This window comes from Nelumbo nucifera, chromosome 5 (assembly GCF_055504915.1).
Source record: "Nelumbo nucifera cultivar China Antique chromosome 5, China Antique-T2T, whole genome shotgun sequence".
Taxonomy (NCBI): Eukaryota; Viridiplantae; Streptophyta; class Magnoliopsida; order Proteales; family Nelumbonaceae; genus Nelumbo; species Nelumbo nucifera.
The window spans coordinates 76,087,791-76,109,421 of record NC_142653.1 but is presented as its reverse complement, the minus strand read 5'-3'; the positions used below and the strand labels follow the sequence as shown (position 1 = coordinate 76,109,421).

Genomic DNA, 21,631 nt, shown 5'->3' with positions numbered 1-21,631 from the left:
TTGGGTTTGGAGACCAAGAGATATGTGATGGGGATCGGTCCAGGCACTATTAGACCTATTCTCGTAAGAAGGCCAACAAACAAGTTCTGATTTGGCACGGGGAAGACTCTTGGGACTTGGACTGATCTGGTCGGGGGTATTTTCGTCAATTTGACCAGTCCCATGTGGGCTTGGGCTATAGCATCTTGTTCCTCTAGCTTAGTAGTGCTTCTCTTTCAATTTTCAGTTTATTTGCATTAGTACTTAGTAGGGAGAAAGTTATTATGTTTCTTGATGCACAAGACAAGGAATGACTTTTTGTAATTATGGTGAACAATATTCTGGCCCTCACAAGTCACTCTATAGATAGATGTATTCTCTTCCTTTTGAAGCTAATGAAGATTTCTTTAGAGCTCTCTTGCAAGTTTGCTGTATGGAGTAATTCCTACAAACCCTAGAGTGATTCCTTGGGATTTCTCTCTTTCTCTTCCTCTAACCTCTCTCTCTCTCTCTCTCTCTCTCTCTTTCTGTCTTGTGATAGTTTGTTTCAGCCCTATTGCATCAATATGTGACCCCTTTTATTACTTTGGTTTGATAACCCACAAGGGAGAAATTGAGTAGGATATCACCCATAGAATTAGTGCAGGGTGGGCAAAATGGAGGGTTGCGTCCTGAGTCTCATGTGACATGAGATGTTAGGCAGAAGAACATGTCCAAAAAAATGAACGTGGCAGAAACATGAACGTTATGGATGGGAAAACCAGAGTTGTGAAAGACACCTGCAGTAAATCAGAAAAATAGAGAAAGAAGAATGAAAGGTTTCAGCAAAAGCTTGTGGAAGAAGAAGAGGAAGAGAGAAGAGAAGATGTTCGATCCCCTCTCTAGTCCTCTCAAGATATATTTTATTTCTTAATGTAAAAACGGAGTACAATTCCTTAGATTCCCTTAATAGGGTGGCCACAGCCAGCACTAAAGAACTAATAAAATAAACAAAAAGAGGACCATAACTAAAAGAACATAAACTTAAAACATAGCATAAAAGAAATAAAACTACTAAGTCCCATTCGGCCCATTGTCACTACAACCAGAAAAGATAAGATCAGAAATGAACTTATTTGAAGAACTTGGGAGTAACTCTAATAGTTGAGAACCTGAGGCAATGTAGACTAAGATGGTTTGATGACGTGCAAAGAAGATTATGTACAGCACTAGTAAATAGAACTGATTCTTACAAGTTGAACAGGCTGAAGAGCTAGGGACAGACCAAAAAGGGCATGAGTTGAAATAGTGAAATGATTTTAAGGCTCATAATTTAACAATAGATATGGTACTGAACACAATGGAATGGCAAACAGGATTCATGTAGGCAATCCTATATCATTTGAACAAGGCTTACGATGTTGATGATAATGACAATATATACACGCAGAAATTCACATATATATATATTTTATTCATATATTAATATTTCTAGCAGATAGGATGTACGGTGCATTTAGTATCAGTTTTATATATATGCATATGCATGCATATTTGACCACAGACACACACATCAGGATATCTGGTTGTAAGCTTCCTTTCATATTTGACGTAGGTTGATCGGTGGGGGCTTGTTGAAGGTGGGCATGATGTGGATATTGCTGATCTAAAGGTGCAAATTGCATCTGCTGCAGTGTTCCTTGGACTGTCACGGAGGTCTTGAAAATTTTGTTGTCTGTTCTTGATATAATTAAACTTAGCTCTCAGGTTTGTACTTATGTCCTTTCTTGGTTGTTGTAGCTCTTTAGCTGCATCTTAGCATGTGATGTAGGAAGTATGACTTCTGTATCAATCGAGAAATTGGAATAATAAGTAAATTTCCTGATTCTCATATACCAAAGGTTTAGCTGTTTCAGTAGTGCAAAGCTATGTTACCCAGATACAGCAAGGGCAGTGTCAGATCTGGAATTTGAAAACAGAAACAAATAGTTGAAGATTTCTGTTCTAATTTCATTGAGAAGATCTGTACAAATATATACAACTTCTAAGAATCAATCTAGGAGCTATTCTAGGAAACTAACCCACTAATTTAGCCTAAAGAAAAAAAGGAAAATAATCACAGCCTAAATAAGAAAATAAATAACTAAAAAAAATAGGAAAGATTTTGACTCGGATTCCACAAGGAATAATCCTCGTCATCCCTTTCCAACACTCCCCCTCAAGCTGGTGAATGTATATCAATCATTCCCAGTTTGGATACATTTGTCTCAAACCCGACCCTAAGTAATGGTTTAGTGAGGATGTCTGCTTCCTGTGATCCAGATGGCACATAGGATAGACAAATTTTTCCACTTTCGATCTCTGATTTGATGAAATTTCTGTCAACATGCTTCATTCGATCATGTTGAATAGGGTTGTGTACAATTGCTATTGCTGACTTACTGTCACTATACAGTTTCATTGGACTATCAAGTGGAACATTTAAGTCTGACAGTAGTCGTTCAAGCCATATTAACTCACAAATCCCTTGTGCAATTGCCCTGTATTCTGCTTCTGCACTACTTCTGGACACAACAGTTTGCTTCTTACTTCGCCATGTAACAACATTCCCCCAAACCTTTGTACAATATCCTGTAGTAGACTTACTGTCTTCAACCGAACCAACCCAATCAGCATCTGCAAATCCCTCAACTAACTGGTTATCACTTTTCTTGAACAATATACCCTTGCCAGGAGTTCCTTTCAAATATCTAAGGATCTGATCAACAGCACACTGATGTCTCTCGGTTGGAGCATGCATAAACTGACTAACTATGCTAACACTATAGGCAATATCGGTCCTAGTAAGTGATAGATAGATTAGTTTTTCCACAAGACGTTGATATCTCTCTTTGTTAGCTGGAGGATCATTCTCAGAGATCTTATGCTTCCAATTCTTCTCCAGTGGAGTGCTAGCTAGACGACAATCAAGCTTCCCGGTTTCCTTCAACAGATCTAGGATGTATTTTCTTTGAGAAATGAAAATACCAGTTTTGCTTCTAGCAATTTCCATCCCAAGGAAATACTAAAGTTTTCCATGATCCTTAACTTTGAACTCAGATTGTAGTAGGCCCTTGAGATTCGTAATCTCATCATTGTCATCACCCGTGATTACCATATCATCAACATACACAATCAAGATTGATTTTTTTCCATCCCTTGACTGTTTTATGAATAGGGTGTGACCTGTCTATCCTTGTGTGTATCCAAATCTTTTCATAACTGTGCTGAATCGAGTGAACCATGCCCTAGGAGATTGTTTTAATCCATACAGAGACTTTCAATTCACACACTGATCCTGGTTTTTCTTTGTCTTCGAAGCCAGGAGGCAACTTCATGTAGACTTCTTCATCAAGAGTTCCATTCAGTAAAGCATTTGAAACATCCATTTGGTGCAATTCCCAATCCAAGTTGGCTGCCATAGACAAGAGAACCTGTATAGAGTTCAATTTTGCAACTGGTGCAAAAGTTTCTTCGTAGTCAAGCTCGTATGTTTGTGTATACCCTTGAGCAACCAAATGCGCCTTGTATCTCTCTATTTTCCCTTCCAAGCCTACTTACACCGTAAAAATCCACTTACAGCCCACTAACTTCTTCCCTTCAGGCATGTTTACAACTTCCCATGTATTATTGTCATTTAGTGCCTTCATCTCTTCCAAAACAGCAACCTTCCATTTTGAATCTCTCAAGGCATCATATATATTTGTAGGAATTGTTACATTATCCAGTTGAGATACAAATGCCCTGTGAGTGTTAGATAAACGACAATATGACAAATGATTTGAAATCGGATGTTGAGTACAAGATCTTACCCCCTTTCTTATAGCAATGGGAACATCCAGATCATCAATTGTAACAGCACCTCTTTGTGAATCTTGTGGTGAATTCGCCATAGGTTCCGATGATTGGTTTTGTTGAGTAACACGGAGCCTCCTTGAGTAAACAATTAGTTCACTTTGTTGTTGGACTGATTCTCCCCCTTGACCGAGACCTGTGGTTGTATCTGGTAGGGGTAATGGTGGAGACTCAGAGGATGGTAAAGTGGACACTGATGGAGATTGGGGCAAAGACACAGGAAGAGATATCGAAGGATCCCAATGATTATCTTTAATTAAGTTCTCCCCTTGAAGAGAATCATGGGAATAGAAGGATTGATCTTCCAGGAATGTAACATCATAGGATACATATAATTTTTTTGTGACAGGATTGTAACATTTATTTCATTTTTTAGTGGGAGAGTATCCTATGAAGATACATTTGATGGCCTTTGGATCAAGTTTTCCTCGAGTAGGACTGGTATTATGAACAAACACAGAACACCCGAATATTTTTGGTGGGAGATAGTTGAGTAAACGAATATGAGGGAATTCTTTTTGGAGACAACTGATTGGTGTACGAAATTTGAGGGGTTTTGATGGAAGTCTATTGATTAAATAGGCAGCAGTTAATACAGATTCTCCCCAAAAATGATGTGGAACAGCACTAGCAAACATGAGTGATCGAGCTACCTCCAACAAATGACGATTTTTTTGTTCTGCAACCCCATTTTGTTGTGGGGTAGGTGTACATGAGCTTTGATGAAATATGCCATTCTGAATGAGGTAATCTCCAAGAATCTATGCAAAGTACTCTCCTCCATTATCTGTGCGGAGTATGTGAATGTTGCATTGGAACACATTCTTTATCATTTTATGGAACTGCTGAAACACATACCCGACATCAGATTTGTTCTTCAAGAGATAGACCCAGCAAGCATGAGTATGGTCATCTATGAAGGTGATGAACCATCTCTTGTTAAATCCACAACCCGTGATGCTCCCCAAATATCACTGTGAACAAGGTGGAACGGTTTGGAAGGTTTGTAGTTGTGAATAGGATAATTTTTTTTGGACTGTTTCGCAAGAACACATGACTCACAATGGAAAGTAGAAGGATCTTTATTGAGAAATAAGTTTGGACAAATACTCGATCTTTATTGAGTCCTTGAAGAAAATCAAATACTCGATCTTTCTCAAGGACTTGATTGTACAGTATTCCATCATCAGTACACTTCCATGGAATTGTATAAAACAAATCCATTTCTTGCCATAGATCAATCAGCCTATTGTAGTACTCTGTTACTGACATTGATCCTTGCCTTATGTTCCGCAGGAGAGAACGAATTTCAAAACACTGAGACGTGTTTCCAAGATCTGAGTACATCTCCTGAATAGCCTTCCATATTTCGTGAACATTCTTGTAAAACAGATACGTGCGTCCTATTTGCGGCTCCATGGAATTGATTAACCACACCATGACAATGTAATTTTCAGCTTCCCATGTCTTGTAACTCGCATCACTGCTCGCTGGAGGAGGGATTTCACCAGTAAGATAACCCACTTTTCCTTTTCCTCGAATCACTAACAAAACGGATTGAAACCATTCACGAAAATTGGACCCATTTAATTTGTGTTGGGTAATCTGCAGAGAATGGCTTATGTCAGAGGTGGTGAAGGAGGTTCCAAGGGATCTCGATGCATTCATGGTTGAATCTACTGCTGTCGAGTCCACTGTTGATGAAGAATGGCTCGTTCCAGACATCGTCGCAGGCTCTGATACCATGAAAAGAGAAACAAATGGTTGAAGATTTCTGTTCTAATTTCATTGAGAAGATCTGTACAAATATATACAACTTCTAAGAATCAATCTAGGAGCTATTATAGGAAACTAACCCACTAATTTACCCTAAAGAAAAAAGGAAACTAAATCACAGCCTAAAAAAGGAAAATAATCACAGCCTAAATAAGAAATAAATAACTAAAAAAAATAGGAAAGATTCTGACTCGGATTCCACAAGGAATAATCCTCGTCATCCCTTTCCAACAGAATTTGCACTAGAATTTGAAGTATCTGACATGATATTGGCACTCTTGTACAGGTATATGGGTATCATAGATACAATGATAATTTTCAAGTGCAATTATGTCTTCGTTCTTGGTTAAATATCGATTATATTTGGCATTATTTTTAATTGAATATAGTGGTCGCTTTTCTTTCTCTATGTTTGCTTTTTTTTTCCCTAATTTTTATTGATAACTTATTATTTTTTTAACAAGTATTGTATTGTATTGAATTGAACTGAACAAAGGATACAAAAGACCCTTTGTACACCAAAGACCTGTACAAACCAAAAAAAGATTAACCAATGAACCACCCTTCCCCTTACAAAACAGAGCCCTATTGAAATAAAGTATCGATATAAAAACTTATATTGAAACAAACTATGAGTAGATAACCATGAACGCGAGGTGCCTTTGAATCTGTTTACAACCACATCAATCAAATTTGCTCTGCCTTTGGAAATGTTCTCATTGCTTTGAGACTGTATACAGCAGAAATAACTGTGTTATTATCCATATCATTGTGCTCTTCTCATTAAGTCCAGTGGCTCCATCTAGCTGCCAGGCCTTCAAAACTCGTAGGACAGATTTAGGGAAGGAATCTCTCCAGCTGAAAGCACCCCATATGGATAACATGTAATGCCTGGTATATTACAGTTACCTCTGTAGATAGGTTTCACATCCATAATTTTCAGTGTATCTATCATCTATGTTTTTTTTTTTTTTTTTTTTAATTTTTTATCAGTAAAGATAAATTTTAGTAAGCAATATGTCAAACTTGAGGTTACAAGTCTGGGGGTAAGTTACCCACAACCATAGAGATAATCAAATACAACTAGAACTGCAGTCCTTATACCCAGCCTGACAATTTAGCTCAAAATAATTGCTGCCTATTTTCCCCCTGTTTAGCTAAAGCATCTGCCATGCCATTTGCAATTCTTCTCACCCATTAAAAAGTAACATTTAATACCTTATTAGGCTTTCAATTTCCCTGATCCTGTGCCTGTAAACCCAAGGGTTTTGGCTGTGAAATTTTGTCCAGGAAATAACCAGCTGAGAGTCCCCTTCCACTTCTTGCAACTGAAAACCAAACTGCTTTGCAAATTTCAGCCCTTGAGGCAGAGCCAGTAATTCTGCTGTCAGTGGGTCTCCTTGCTCTACAGGACCCGAGTACAGTGCTAATATCTCATCTTCTGTATCTCAAAAGACACCCCTTAATCCAGCCCTGTATTCTATCATCTATTGTCATAGCATTCCTCTATCTATTTGCAGAATTGGCTTCTTCAACTGGTGTGAAAGTACTTGGATGTAAATTACCCAAAAAAGGTTCAGTGAACTTTATGCGTGTTGACTTTCCCTCCATTTTTGCTCTGGCCCAAGGCACAGACAGAAATGCAAGAGTTTGTGTTTGCTTGGAGGTGAGGTCAAGTCAGACTATTTGGATTCCTTGTTGAGAAGAAATGTGAATGATTGGGATTTGAACACTTTGTGCTCCCTGCTGCTGTCTCTGGAAAGGATCAAGCCCCATCCTTCAGAGGAAGATAAGCTTTGGTGGTCTCACAACAAATCTGGTATCTTCACTGTTAACTCTTTGCTTCATATCTTAGCCGAAGACCAAGCTGTCTCTCCCCCTTGGGTTTGGATCTGGAAATCAAAAGCTCCCTCCAAGACCATTTTCTTTGCTTGGGTTGCTCTAAAAAGGAAAGAATCCTACCGCTGATGTGCTGAGGAAGAAAGGTATGGTCCTTGTTAATTGTTTCTACCTCTGTGGTTCAGATGAGGAATCTAGTGAGCACCTCCCAGTCTCTTGTAGCTTTTCCTACAGCCTGTGATCTCATGCTCTGCAGTTGTTTGGAATGATTTGGGTAACCCCTCCTGATGTAGGCTCCTTTGTTTTCATCTTGGCATGTTCGAGCCATTAGTGGAAGAGGTAAGGTGTTTTGGAATTTGCTGCCCTTGGCTTTATTTGGTGCTTGTGGAAGGAGAGGAATGACCGAGTGTTTGAAGATAGACATTTGCTCAAAGAGTTGTATTGCTAATTTTAAACTTCTAATCCAATTTATGTCCCCACCTTCGCAAAAAAGGATAGTATCATCTGCAAATTGCAAGTGGGTGAGTGGAACTTTCTGCCTTCCTACTCTGCAGCCTCTCAATGAGTTCCTTGAATTAGCTCTTTGAATTAGTCTCTCTAGGACATCTGCAACCAGGGTGAACCAAAAAGGGGGGGTCACCTTGTCTTATCCCTCTCAAGGCAGGGAAGAAGTCAACCACAGTTCCATTAACCAAAATTGAATAATGGCAGCTTCTAACACAACTTCAAATCCATTTGCACCATTTGTTCCCGAACCCAAAACATCTCAACACCTCTAGCAAAAAGGACCAATCCACTAGGTCATAGGCCTTCTCTAGATCTAGTTTGCAAACCACTCCCTTCTTTGATTTCCTAAAGCTCTCCAAACTCTCACTTGCAATTAGGATTTGATCAGTGATCTGTCTTTACATAAACGCACATTGGTTGGGTGCAATAATAGAAGGGAGAACTCTCTTAATCCTAAGAGGTAGAACTTTTGCAATTATTTTATACAAACTGTTTACCAAGCTGATTGGCCTAAAATCCCTTGGGTGTGAAGCCTCTTTCTTCTTTGGGACCAAAGTAATAAATGTGGAATTCAACCCCAGGTTTAATTACCCCCCTTCTATGAAACTCATAAAAAATTGACATCAGATCCTATATCAAAATTTCCCAATAGTCTTGGTAGAAAGCCATTGTGAAGCCATTAGGGCTTGGAGCTTTTGATTTGTCCATTGAGAAAACTGTTTCCTTTACTTGTTCCAATTCAAAACTCCTCTCTAACCACTCCCTTCTCTCTTCTTCCAAATTCGGCCATTTTAGTCCATCTATCCAAACCCTTCCATTTAAAGGCCTTTTGAAGATGGATTTGAAGTGATTTACAAAGGCCTGGGATATCACTACCGGGTCGGATAAAACTGCACCCTCAACTTCCAATTTTGAAATAAAATTCTTTCTTCTCCTACCATTTGCCACAGAGTGGAAGAATTTAGTATTCTTGTCTCCCTCTTTTAACCATTTGCATATCAATTTTTGTTTCCAACTTATTTCCTCTTTATGCAAAAGGTCCTCCAGTTGCCTTCTCAGATTCCATCTAGTCTCCTTGTCAGCCTCTCCAAAAGATCCCCTATGTTCTTTCGTATTCAAATCCTCAATCCGCTCCATCAAACTTTGCTTTCTTTCCTCCAATCTCCTAAACTCCAAGAGGTTCCACTCTTTTATCTGAGATTTTAGATATTGCAATTTCTTGTGGAATCTCATACCCTCCCAAATTACCGAAGGATTGTAGTGCTCCCACCATTCTCTGATTTTCTCAGTGATCCCTGGCTGAAGTAGCCACATATTCTCAAACCTAAAAGGGGTTGGTCCATCACCTTTAATTTTTAATCAATATTAGTTTTTTCAATTCATATTCTAATTTTTATTAATTCGTATTAGTCATGGTTAATAATTTTGTTTTGATAAATGAGTTTAGTCATGGTTAATAATTGATCACATGTTAAATCAATTTGTATTATTAATTTAAAACGTCAAAAAATATCACTCTTGATTGATGGCATAGATTACCTCACATTGTGTATATGAGATACCTGGAATCAAAATACAGGGTGTGGCCTGAACCACACGACACCCAACACCTTGCAGAACGCATATGTGGGTGTGGTGTGGTTCAGGCTACCAGTTTTTGACCATAGTACAGAACAAAAGTTTATTTAAACAAGCATCCTTTCTACTCATGCCCACGTGGCCCTCCACCCTAACCAGCTGACTTCCATGATAGTTTAATCCCTTTTTAGCTCTATTTAACCTCCTTGACTGTTTGGTTACTTCTTTGGTGAAAATTGCTGACCCAACATTTGCCTACAGGCATCTGTCAGCACCTGAGCATAGGACCTGTGACACGCCTCCTTTTCCTTTTCTCCTATTCATTCTTCCCATTTGGTAGCTTGTGTCTTCCCTTTTAATTCCTTCTCCCCAAGGCTTGTCACATTAATGAAATCCTCGACAAAATTTGAATGAGTCAATCCCAAATTTCCACATAACAATTTTCCTTCTACCTTCTCATCTTCCTTCCTACTCCCGTCTCTCCACAAGTCAACTTCAGTGGCTGTTACCAACCAGGCTGAGTAGAATGCTCTGTCAACCAGCACCTTTATTGAATGGGGGATATCTTCCAGGTTCACATTAGTCAGATAAACTGCAGCTGAGTGGAGATCTTTAACGGAAAAAAAACCATCCATTCTTGCCTTACACAGAGAAGCTATAGAATCAAATACTTCTGAAGTCCAAAGACGAAAAGGTAGACCCAAGATCTGAATGATTATTGTCTCTCGCATGCAAGTCCCTGGAGTTGGAATGCGGGGTCCATTTTTAAACAGTCATTGAATCTAAATCCAGTTGATAGCACACAGCATGGAGTTCAATCTCCTCTCCTGCTGACTCAAGAAGAGCCTTCCTTATGCTTGTCAAAGGGGGTTAAAATGATAGTGCAGCTCAGCTTTAGCTTCTTTAACAACACTTCAGCAATTCTCTTCCAGTCTTTTGGTGGGGCTGTCGACTTTTTCTCCCAATCATTCTTGAGAGCATTGCAGACTATTCTACAGTCCTTTGCTGCTTGACCTGTAATCTGCATTCCTGCTACTTGGACTGCTCCTTCTGCTTCCTTACTACAGAATCTCCACTAACCACCTGCTACTTCCCAATCTTTCTTGAGAACATTGCAGAATCTCCATAGAATGAAGATACACAACACTAGTTGAGGAGGGGGGGCTTGTCAAAGTTGGGGCAAGTGAGCCATCTGCCCCTAACCCAAAATTTCTTTCCTTCCTCTTTCCATCCCTTCCCTTTTCTTTTCTTTCTTTTCTCTTTTTTCTTCTCATTCCTTCCCTTTTCTTTCATTTTATTTCCTTTCCTTTTCTTTCTTTCCTTTTTTTTTTCTTTTTTCTTTGCCTTTTTTTGTATGAGGCATGCATGAGGAGTACGCCTCTAGCACGCCTCATGCAAAAGGTGAATGAGGTGTACGCCACATCCGCACGCCTTAGAGGCATCAATACCTTTGACATATGCCTTAGGGTGTTTTGAGGGTGCCTTTGTTTGGAGTTGCACCTACATGCGTACACCTCCCATGCCTTTTAAAACATTGATTAGAAGTGGAAAAAGCATAGATGTGATGACAGCTGTGAACTCCCCAAGAAAGGAGAGAGCAAAGTGAAAAGAAGGAAAGAAATAGAAAAGAAAAGAATACACATGTATTAAAGGAAAGAAAGAAATGTGATTTAGTCATTAGGCAATTTCTTTCTCTAAAGAAAGTGGCGAATAATATCTTCTACTAAAGGCCCCAAGACAAAATTTTTGAGGAAGATGAGATAGGAAGACCTATCTTTAGCATGGACGAATTCAGAGCTTTGGACTTGGATGGGTTCACATCAAGTTGGTAAAGTAGCCATGAATAGGAAGTTTCAAGGGAGAAAAGCACTCACATTGAATTCATCTTAGCCATAGGAGCAAAGTTCTCTAAATGATCCACCCTCTATGTCTGCAGTTGCCCTTGGCTACAAGTTTGGTTTTGTACCTCTATAAATCCATATGATTTGTATTTTATAGTATATATTTGCATCTAGTTGGCTCCTTCCCATCAGGTAGGTTAACAATATTCCTTATCTAGTTTTTCTGCAATGCATCCATCTCAGTTCTTATGGCATACCTCCATTTAGACATACATGGTGCTTTCAATACATTTCTGGTATAGACTCGTTAAAAATAGAAACAAGAAAGGACTTGTATGTAGGAGACAAAAGGTTATAGGAAATGTACTTGGGGATGCAATGGGCATTGGAAGAATGATATTTACCTTTCTTGAGGGCAATGGGAGATCAGCTAAATGAGTTGTATAAGATGGAAGAGTACCGGAATCTATCATCTTAATAGTGACTGGTGGTGGACAAGATACCACTGATAGGATCAAAGCAATGATAACCAAGAAAAACACATTTCCTGGACTTATGGTCAAACTTTGATTTAATGGGGACCATGATATAGACATAACAAATGCACCCAAACACTTGACAGAATAGAAAATAGATCACCATTGGATACAAGAGACTAATGGGGGGTTTTATATTCAAGAACATAAGAAGAAATCCTATTAATCTAATAAATAGTAGTAAGAAGCACAATATTACCCCAAAAACAAATGAGAACATGAGGATTATATGATATTGTGGGCTACTTCAAGAATGTGATGATTCTTTCTCTTAGCAACCCTATTCTTCTAATGGCTGTAACATAGGAGCTGTGATGTATAATGCCCATAATTTGATAAATATGCATCAATTCTCTTATCAATATATTCCTTAGCATTGTTTGATTCGAATGTTTTGATCCAAATATCGATTTTTGTGAGCATCATCATATGAAATTGATAAATTAATTTGGATACCTCATCATGAAAACACATCTAGTGAAGCCATGTGTATTAAGAAGTATAAAAAAAAAGTCCTCCTATAGAAAGCAGATGGTATGACCATTGACCCTCATACATCAGAGTAAACAATTTCAGAAAGGAAAATAGGATTTTTATTACTCAAAGAATAGAAGAATAAAAGCCTTTCAAAGGAGACTATTATTAAAAATACATCTCTATAAAGGTTGCTCACTCAGGTGAAGCCATTGGATATTTTTTGGCGTTTATTATTGATATTTGTAGAGGGTGGCAGGTGGTTGCCAACTTCTCTTCATTGATGATCTTTCTTTCCATGATGTGGGTCCCACCTATTGACTGGTCAAGTTAAATTGAATTTTGATGTTTGCAGCCTTAACAACCCTGGAAATTCTGTACTGGGGGTGTTGAGAGATGGTAATGAACACATCTTTAGCCTCTGAAGGCCTATTGTCATAAGGGCCTCCATATGAGCAGAATTGTTGGAGGCACTCTAAGGCCTAAAGATGGCAACGAATCATAATTATCACAACCTAGTCTTGGAAGGTGATTTTTTGTGGAATGGATTAGAAACAAGCAAGAAGGTTCTTGGGAGCTTAGAAATCATACGAGGAAGCTGCCAAGTTTATGTGAGGAAATGATCTAGCAATTACTGTAGCTATACAAGGAGTGTGGTGAGATGCTGCTCACCTTAGGGTTTTTCTTTGAGGGAAACTCCTCTCCTACGAGAGAGAGAGAGAGAGGATTTGATATCATTTTGATCTGGCAATTTGTCATTTTGCCATATGATGTCTTTTATCATTTAAAAACATTAAGATAACACAACTACAAAGATAGACTGCCAGTGGCCTTGAAAATTGATATGAAACACTATTGGATATATCATATTGATACTTTTAACCTTGACTGAATCTAACCACTCCCTCGTGGAGCATAGGGATCTTTGGACACTATTCTGTGCATTGCATGGGTCTTTTTTAGTGGCCTGGTTCCATTGAAGACCTTGTATTACCATACTTCTTGATTCAGGTAGAGTGGCCTGGCTCCTCTATCTTCTCTCAAGTATTTTCTTCTTATAAACAGGAAGGGACGTTTGTTGCATGTGGTATAAGTGAAAAGGTAAGGGGTTAACAATCTTGTAATGACTTCAAGGTTACCATCAAAACAAGTTTAAACAGAACTATCAATGTACATCCTGCATTTTGAAGGGATGGTACGTAGAGCTGTTCACAAACAATGCCAAACTGACCAAACCGGCCCGACCCAACCCAATTTGGTCGTTTTTTTTTCACCACCGGTCGGTTTCGGGTTGTGAAGAGGGATAAACCGATAATTCAGTTGGTTTTGGTTTTTATGTAAAAACCGAAACCGAACCGAACTGAACCGAGTTAGTCTCTGATTTCCTAGTCTTTCCTTAACTAGGTAATCCTTATCCTAGTTTATTCTTTCTAGTTAGTTACTTATTTTTAACATTAAAGAACAATAAAATATTAGTTAAATGGTCGGTTTTGTGCTTTTAGACTTAATAAGCACAAATCTTGAATCTTATCCAAATGCAACCATAGTTTTATGTTGTTCACAGGTAGCCAGCGATGCCTGAACACAAAATGTCATGCGGATTGTGGGTCTCCTCCTATCTTAAACATTTCCCCTCGGAATTGTTAGTTATCCAATTCTAAATTAAAACCATTATCTTTAAAATATCTCATTGCCCCTTGTGAAGAAAAAATCGTTAAAAACAAAATTTTAATTTAAATATAATAAAGTTATTAATGGTTCACTTGTTAAAAATCTTATCTCTCAAACCAGTTAGTTTTGATTCCATTTCCAACCCAGTTAGTTTTCTAATCAAATCAAACCACAATTCTATATGTACAGTGGTCAGAACGAGGTCATTATTTGGTTAACTCGTTAAAATTTAATTTATACTTCTGCCTTGTCCTCGTTACTCGTAAATCTTTTCATTGGTTTCGGTTTTTGTATAACATTTTACTTTGTTCTTTTCTCCTTTGCAGCACTGTTCATGACAAGGACAAAAAAAGAAAAAGACAAAATCTTGAGGAACAACAGTTTTGTAATCCAAAGCCTTGTTTGGCTCACTAAGAAAAAAGCTAGTGGCTCAACCTCCAACAGTCTTTTATAAGCAATAAGCAGAAGGATGGAAGAAATAAACTCTAACCTTATTTTGATCAGTACTTTTAAAACACATAAAAGCATGCAAACTTGCCTCTCTCTCTCTCTCTCTCTCTAATTCTTTGTGAAAATATCGACATTCCAAACGGCCCTCTCTCCTTCCCCACATGTATTGTGTACATCTTTCATCCGCTCCACAGACTTGCATACTCCACTGCATGACCAGTCGAAGGATGCTACACATACATTTCCTGCCTGTGTCTTCCATTCACAGTCTACAGGAGGTGATTTAAAAGGCAAAAGTAAAACAGAACTTCAATTAATTGATCATTTCTTTAGAGGAAGAAATATAAATGCTTTTATGTACTATGTTCTTGTGCTTATTCTTAGTACATGCTAAGCTAAGTGGATATTGTCATATGAATTGTTCTTTTTTTTTTATTGTGATTTCGAGAAAACTAGGTCCTACAAATGGCTTAGGAATATCATCTTCTTAAAACAAAATCATTTTCTTGGTTTTGTATTTTCTTTTCTCTAAAACTGAAACTAGAAATGCGATTAGCATGATTTCCTCTCATGCTTTGATATTTATGTTTCAGAAAGCGTGCAATTTTCTGATAGAAATTCTGATTGAATGGATATTAGTTGATGTGTGTGTCTCTTTTGCCAGTTTTAGAAATAAGTTTATTTTTATTTAAAATCAAATTGAAAACTTTTTTCTTTTGGCTCAGTTTGGAGAATGTGCAACATACAAATATGTGCAGTACATATACAAGGTTTAGAAATACCCTATACAAGGTTTTGCACTGAACATATTTGTATTTGCACTCTTCCCAAATAGAGCCTTAAGCTCCATTTGGAAGGAGTACAAATACAAATATGTACTGTACAAATAGATATAAAATAATACAAAACACAAAGTTTTGCACTCTACATATTTGTATTTGTATTCCTTTCAAATGGTGCCTTAGCCTCAGTTTGGAAGTACAAATAAAAATGTGGAGTACAAAATCTTGTATTTTGTATTATTTTGGTATGTATTTGCACTGTACGTATTAGTAGAAAACTCAACATTTTCGCTTTGTTTTAAGAAAGCATATATTCAATAATTTCTGATGTGGCATTTTTTGGAAGAAAAAAAAAATCAAAACTCATATTGGTGAACAGTGAAAACTTCCCATAGTACATAACTACATACATGTTTACTCTGTTTCTGTGCCCAAGGATGGTTCTTATGTGTGAGTGCATAAACTTTCTTTGTGTCTTTGTTGCTTCTAGGCTCCCATGGACAATTAGAAAAAGCATGCTTGGAATTCAATTTAAACACTGTTAGAACTGTCCATACCTGGAGGGGTCCCACAACACATCGAACGGTCATCAATATGTTCGACTTCTAGGCCGATTAACCATGACCCCAGAGAAACATCTTCGTTGGCATATCTATGCAAAATGGGTCTGCAAAAAAGTATCAGAGGAAGGTGAGAAAGATATACAGCTAAGGATCCGTTTGGGAGGGTTGAAACTTTGGTTGAACTGCTTTCACTGAGCTGCTTTGGAGAAACCACTAAAAGAAGCTTCAGCAGAAAGCCTCTTACTTTTGGCTTTCTTATGTTGGGCTTTATGGGATTTTCACCAAACATGGTTTGTAGGCTGTCTGGAATGGGCCCATCTGGTAAAGCCACCATAATCCCTAATGGGCACTAAGATTTGAGTTCACATCTCTGCCCCACAATGCCCTACAGCACATCCCCGCTGTGTATTTGGAACATCTCTCGATGATAGTACCAGTCCCGATGATGCCATCATTGGGAGATGTTCCCAATACATGACAGGGATGTGCTGTGGGGCGGAGATGTGATCTCCTAAGATTTAAGATAGGTTTACAGGGGGGAACTTACGCATTGATAGATACATAAGCAGCAAGATCCTTGGAAATGGCATAGATTTGGCCCGTGGCATGCCTGAAGTACTTGTTCCCCTCTTCTCCAAACTTCCAAAATTCTGGCTCGTGATATTTCACTCCCCTGCACATTATTATTTAGTTCAGAACAGGTGCCAATGTCAATGAGATTACCAAACACTAAGTGGGTTGGCTTGGGATAGCTTCAAAGTATCAATATGCACATTCAAAAGGGTGATGCACTTAGGTTGTGTTTGGTTTGAAGGAAAAAAGTAGGGAAAGGAAAAGAAAGTTAGGGAAGCCTTTACAAACCTTGCATAGGTTTTCATATCTTTCCTTTCCTTTCCCTATTTTTTCCTTCAAACCAAATATAGCCTTAAGTTTCAACTTTCAGGAATTGAGCCAGCTCTAGGAAGGGTATTATCCTTCAAAAGTGGTCACATGTCCTAATTCTCAATATTTAGCATGGTTTTGAAAACCGGAACGAATCAGACGTTGACCTGGGAATCGGTCATGGCTATGGGTCCGGTTTTGGCAGTTGGATTGTTTGATCCAGGAAAGGGTGACCAAAATGGTTCTGTTTCTAGGTCAGTTTTTAAAACTAAATGGGTTGTTTGTATTGACTCACTTTTGGGAAAGAACCGGTCCAGACTTCATGCACCCAATATATATTCTTGGTTTGGATCTGTATTGCGCTAGTCTGCTTGCAAGCATTCCTACAAAACTCACCAGAATCATAACCATGGCCTTATCCACAAAATGTTGCATTTCAGTCCTTCCAAAAGATTTCATGTTGAATGAATGAATATATGCTGGAGGAAAGGAAAGGAGAACGAAGAGAGCTTACCCAAATTGACATGAATGTCATCATCTACCTTGACGTAGAAATCAGCATCCCAGATGGAGACAGCAGTGGAGAAATACAACCTGGTCTTCGTGGAGAGCTCATGGTAGCCCTCTACATGCTTCAGTCGAAGGAAGTCTTTGTATTCAGCATCCTCAGCATCAATTGCTTTGTCAAGTACACCTCCTGGTGTCGCACTGTGCCCAATTACAAACCGAATAACCATTCCCTTCTCCTTCTCCAGCTTCTTAAGTTCGGCTCCTGCATACATGCATGGAGAGTCATTGATTGGTGTGTGTGGGCCCAGTTTTGGATTGGTTGTGCCTTAAGGCATTGTTTGTTTACCAAGAGGCCTTTTACCCGACTTACCTGTTCTTTTTTTGTTAAATTTACTCAGGTAAACGAGACTTCTCAACTTTCCTATGTTCTTTTGTTTCACCCACTTTCCCGGGTAAGTGGTTAATTTTTCTATCTTTTGTCATTTTTACTCTTGGGCCCAAATTCATGTCTTTTGGATTATATTGTTTTAATGGATAATTTTGGCATATTGTATTTTGAGCATTTACTCTCCGCTCGGGAGAATTAACTTTCCCAAGTGGGAGAAAGGTAACACTTCCCCGGTTAAGTGATACCTGGGAAAAACATATTTACTGTGAGTCCCACCTAAGTCCTCAAAGTCAAAGAGAACATGGGATACTCGACCAATGGGAATCACAATCCCATGACCGACTTTCCCCCCTACTAGAATCTGCAAAATGAACGAGGCCTAAGTATGAAGCTGATCAACAACAGAAAGATGGATTCATGGAATGGGCAGGGTAGTTAATGGACCTAATTTGCATGTCAGACTTCTTTCAACAACTCAGAAGGGGACTGGGCTTTCTTCTGAGTATTTCAGTCTATTATCTATGGATGCAATCTTGTGTCCTTAGTCTTGGAGCCTATTAAACAAATAGGCTTTTGGTATTGAACTTTACCAGAAAAAAAGGGTTATAAACTTCAGAATGTGGGCCATGAATGTTCCCCATCTTAGGCAGATGAGTCCAACAAGAAACTATTGATGGCTAGAAAGATGTAAACAAGGGGATTCATTATAATAGCTAAGCTAAGAGGTGTCTTCTAGTTTTCTAGGCCAATAAACAAATGGGCTCCTCGGATTGAACTTTACAAGAAAAAAGGGTCACTGACTTCAGAATGTGGACCAAGTTCCCCATCTTAGGCAGATTACTCGAATATAAAAATGTACAAATTTTGTATTAACAAGGAGTGCAATCATTGTCATAAACAAATGGATGCAAAACTCAAATAGGTGCAAAATTTGTATCTGGTTCAGATTTGTATTGAAAACAAACACATGGACACCGCCTTAGGCAAAGAGAAAAAGGAATATGAATAATTATATTCATTTTTTTTTAATCAGTTACTCATTTATTAATAGGAGGGATGTTACATTCAAGTGCCCTCAAGAATCCATGAAGTTGGGGGCATTTGGCAACGACTGAAGAGGCTAAATTGAATGACTTATATTTTTTCTTTTAGGTTCAGTTTGGAAGGAGTACAAATACAAATACAAATATGCACAGTGAAAATACATACAAAATAATATAAACTATAAGGTTTTGCACTTTACATATTTGTATTTGTACTCCTTCCAAATGAATTTATAGTGATGCAAAATTATGACAGTGCAAATGATTTGAATATAAATTTTGACTTATTTTTGTTTTAAATTTAAGCTTATCTTGTTTGATTGCAATACAAATGAAGTAAATTAAGACATGAAGCAAAAGTAAAGTAAAACCCCAAAACAAAATCAAACGAGAATTTGCATTCTTTTCATTTGCACTCCCATGCATTTGTACTGATATAAATAAAATTGCACTGCAATTAAATACAATCTTAATGGATAAAATAATAAACTAATAAAATCAAGGTTCAAAATATCGATACGCTGGTAGGGGCGTGTCGGGCTATATTGGTACTTTTTTTTTTAATTTTTTTTCAAAACCAGTTCAGGGGGGTTGGTTTAAAGCTCCTCTATTCCCTGAACCAGTCAGAACCCCAATACACCCTCTGTAGGGGCATATTGGAGAGCTCCCAAAATGATATGTATTGGCTGATACGGACCGATACATGTCGATACTCTGAACCTTGAATAAAATATAAGAGGGTATATTAATAATCAGCTCAACTTCATCATTGCAATAAGTCATTTTCAGAGGCCTTTAGTGAAAACAGATACTAATATTGGATGTCAAACTGATATAATTACTTTCTTTTCCTTTTGGAGAAATAGGTTGCATTGGTTAGTTATTCCAAGTTATATTTAGTTTGGAAAAGATTAATTAACAAATTTATTCTGAGTAAATGAAGTAAGATCATAAGAGAATGAACTGACCTTTTGGCATCCATGTTTCTCGAAGGGAGTCTCTCCGTTTCCTGCTGCTGAAGCCAGTATTGATCCCAATCACAACAAATGCCTTCTGTAAACTGCGACCGGTTGCTCCTTCATGTGAACCCAGGCCACTCATGTGGCTGGTACGAGCCACAGCTAGTTCCATCTCCAACGTTGAAATTGTTTTATCAAGTGATCTGTGTTTTTGATTAATTTGAAAGAGAAAACGTGAATCATATAAACCAGATGTCAGATTAATATTAGAGACTGCAAATCATGAAGTAAATGGTCTAAAGTACTCACTGAATGGCTTGATGGGTCCTTGTGACTTCTCCCATAATATCCCCAGAATTTCCTTCAACCAATTTCTGGTAGATAAATGTTACAGAAAACAAAAGTTGAGATTTTGAGACCCAGCTCTCAAAGCATTTTACTATTTCTGTGGTGCTAAGATCAAGTGTCTGTTTGATAACAACCACTGAAATGGCTGAAGTAACCAACCAAACTTCAGCTTCACCCATTAAGCAGTGATTCAGTTCGGCCACTTCAGCTGGTTTATTGTTACTCTTAATGTAGAATTCCACGAGTCATGTTTATAGTTATTTCGATTGAACCCGAGACAGATTGACTAGGGTGAATGGGTAATACAAAGTATGGACTTACTGGTTTTTTATCACAATCTTGTGTCATGGCTGTACTGAGTTTCTGTACATGATTTGCAACGATCATTGGAACCCTTTCTCTGTTTTCTGACCTGCTGCGGCCCCATGTCCGGCTAGTGAAGAGTGACCCTGCAACAAAGCTCACAATGCAGAGAACAAAGATGGCCTTTCCAGGAATTGGCTTGACCCGCATTTTCTTCGGCCCGTCGTCGAACTGCTGCCACGGCCAAACTGTTGCTACCGATTGCCGGACACCGGCTGCCGGCTTCTTTTCCAGCTGCAGCGGCCTATCACAAACTAGCTTCATGAGGGTTTTCATGAAGAAAGAATAAGAATCAAGAGAAGAGTTAAAGTTGAACTAAGATGAGTTCACAAGTCTTAAGGGGTCCATATTTATAACATCATAGAGTTATTTGTATGTACATTTATTTTATATTTACTTTTCATTCTTAAAATGTATATGAAAATGTGGATGGAAATAAGAGAGAACAAATATAGCTTAGAACTGGATATAGCTATTATTCTTTAGAGATGTGTCTTTTACACAAGGCAGAGAAGAAAAAGGAAAAATGTGGTTAAGTTTAGCTTTCAAGGCCTTATAGCCATCAAAATCGTTACCTCAAAACGTGCAGTGGAACATATCATGTGAGAGTAGGACTTGTCATGCAATTACTGTATTCAAGAAAAAAGATATGGACTCTGGAGTATGGAGAACATATAGGTATTAATAATGGGCCGGGTTAGTCGGGTCGGAAATCTCTTGACCCGAAGGTCAAGACTCGTTTGGTTGAATTTGTGAATTTGTTTGGTAAGACTGTTAAAATGCAGCACAAGATTTAGGTTAAATTACAGACAGCCACCCTGTATTTAGGGGACAATGAAACTTAGCTCCCCGAACTTTGTTTCAACTTTTGGGTTCTAACATTTTGCCCGTATAGTTATCATTCTATCAGTTAACATGAATTATTGAAATATTTGATTGAGATGTTTTTAAAACCCTAAACTACTCTTTTGATTCTGTTTTTTTTTAACCCTAATTCTTACATGTTGCCTCTCAACATTCTTTCAATAAAGTTCATCTTGAGAATACTTGGGAATAATATCAAGTTGTGCTTTAGAATGGTTATTTTCATCATTTTGATATTTGTTGCTGATATGGGCAATTTAATAATTTTACCTTCACCATCAATCCCATTAATGGGTTAGGGGGCAAAGTGCTGGAATCTAGAAGCTCAGGGGTCCTTGTTGCAAAACAAAAGTTTGGGGAGGTAAGTGTTACCATCCACTAGGTACAGGGTGGCTATATGTAATT

The 21,631-nt window shown here is 38.1% G+C and overlaps 2 protein-coding genes across 6 annotated transcripts in view; one reads left to right on the top strand and one right to left on the bottom strand.

Moving 5' to 3' along the window:
- Nucleotides 1-19,708, top strand: part of LOC104593943 (ATP12 protein-like protein) — a 51,182-nt gene extending 31,474 nt beyond the window's left edge. Inside the window, exons 4-6 of one of the 5 annotated variants that reach the window (XR_016076412.1) lie at nt 1,574-1,725; nt 6,435-6,522; nt 14,401-14,617. Coding sequence is in view for 4 of the 5 variants with exons in the window: in XM_019197164.2 (XP_019052709.1) it covers nt 1,574-1,681 (108 nt within the window). In the remaining variant the exon portion in view is untranslated. Of the gene's footprint in view, nt 1-1,573; nt 1,726-6,434; nt 6,523-12,758; nt 13,290-14,400; nt 14,618-19,685 lie in introns of those variants that run through there. The other 4 variants (XM_019197164.2, XM_010254048.3, XM_010254049.3 and 1 more) reach the window with 4 other exon arrangements.
- On the bottom strand, nt 14,456-20,794 carry LOC104593942 (Galactosyltransferase family protein). The gene is made up of 8 exons (XM_088888351.1): nt 20,321-20,794; nt 19,961-20,025; nt 19,661-19,854; nt 17,266-17,523; nt 17,047-17,134; nt 16,417-16,542; nt 15,864-15,973; nt 14,456-14,793 (listed from the first exon to the last, which is right to left on the bottom strand). Exons 1-8 carry the CDS (start codon nt 20,636-20,638, stop codon nt 14,633-14,635), a joined length of 1,320 nt encoding a protein of 439 aa, XP_088744477.1. The 5' UTR covers nt 20,639-20,794; the 3' UTR covers nt 14,456-14,632.
- Between the last annotated feature and the right edge of the window lie 837 nt (nt 20,795-21,631).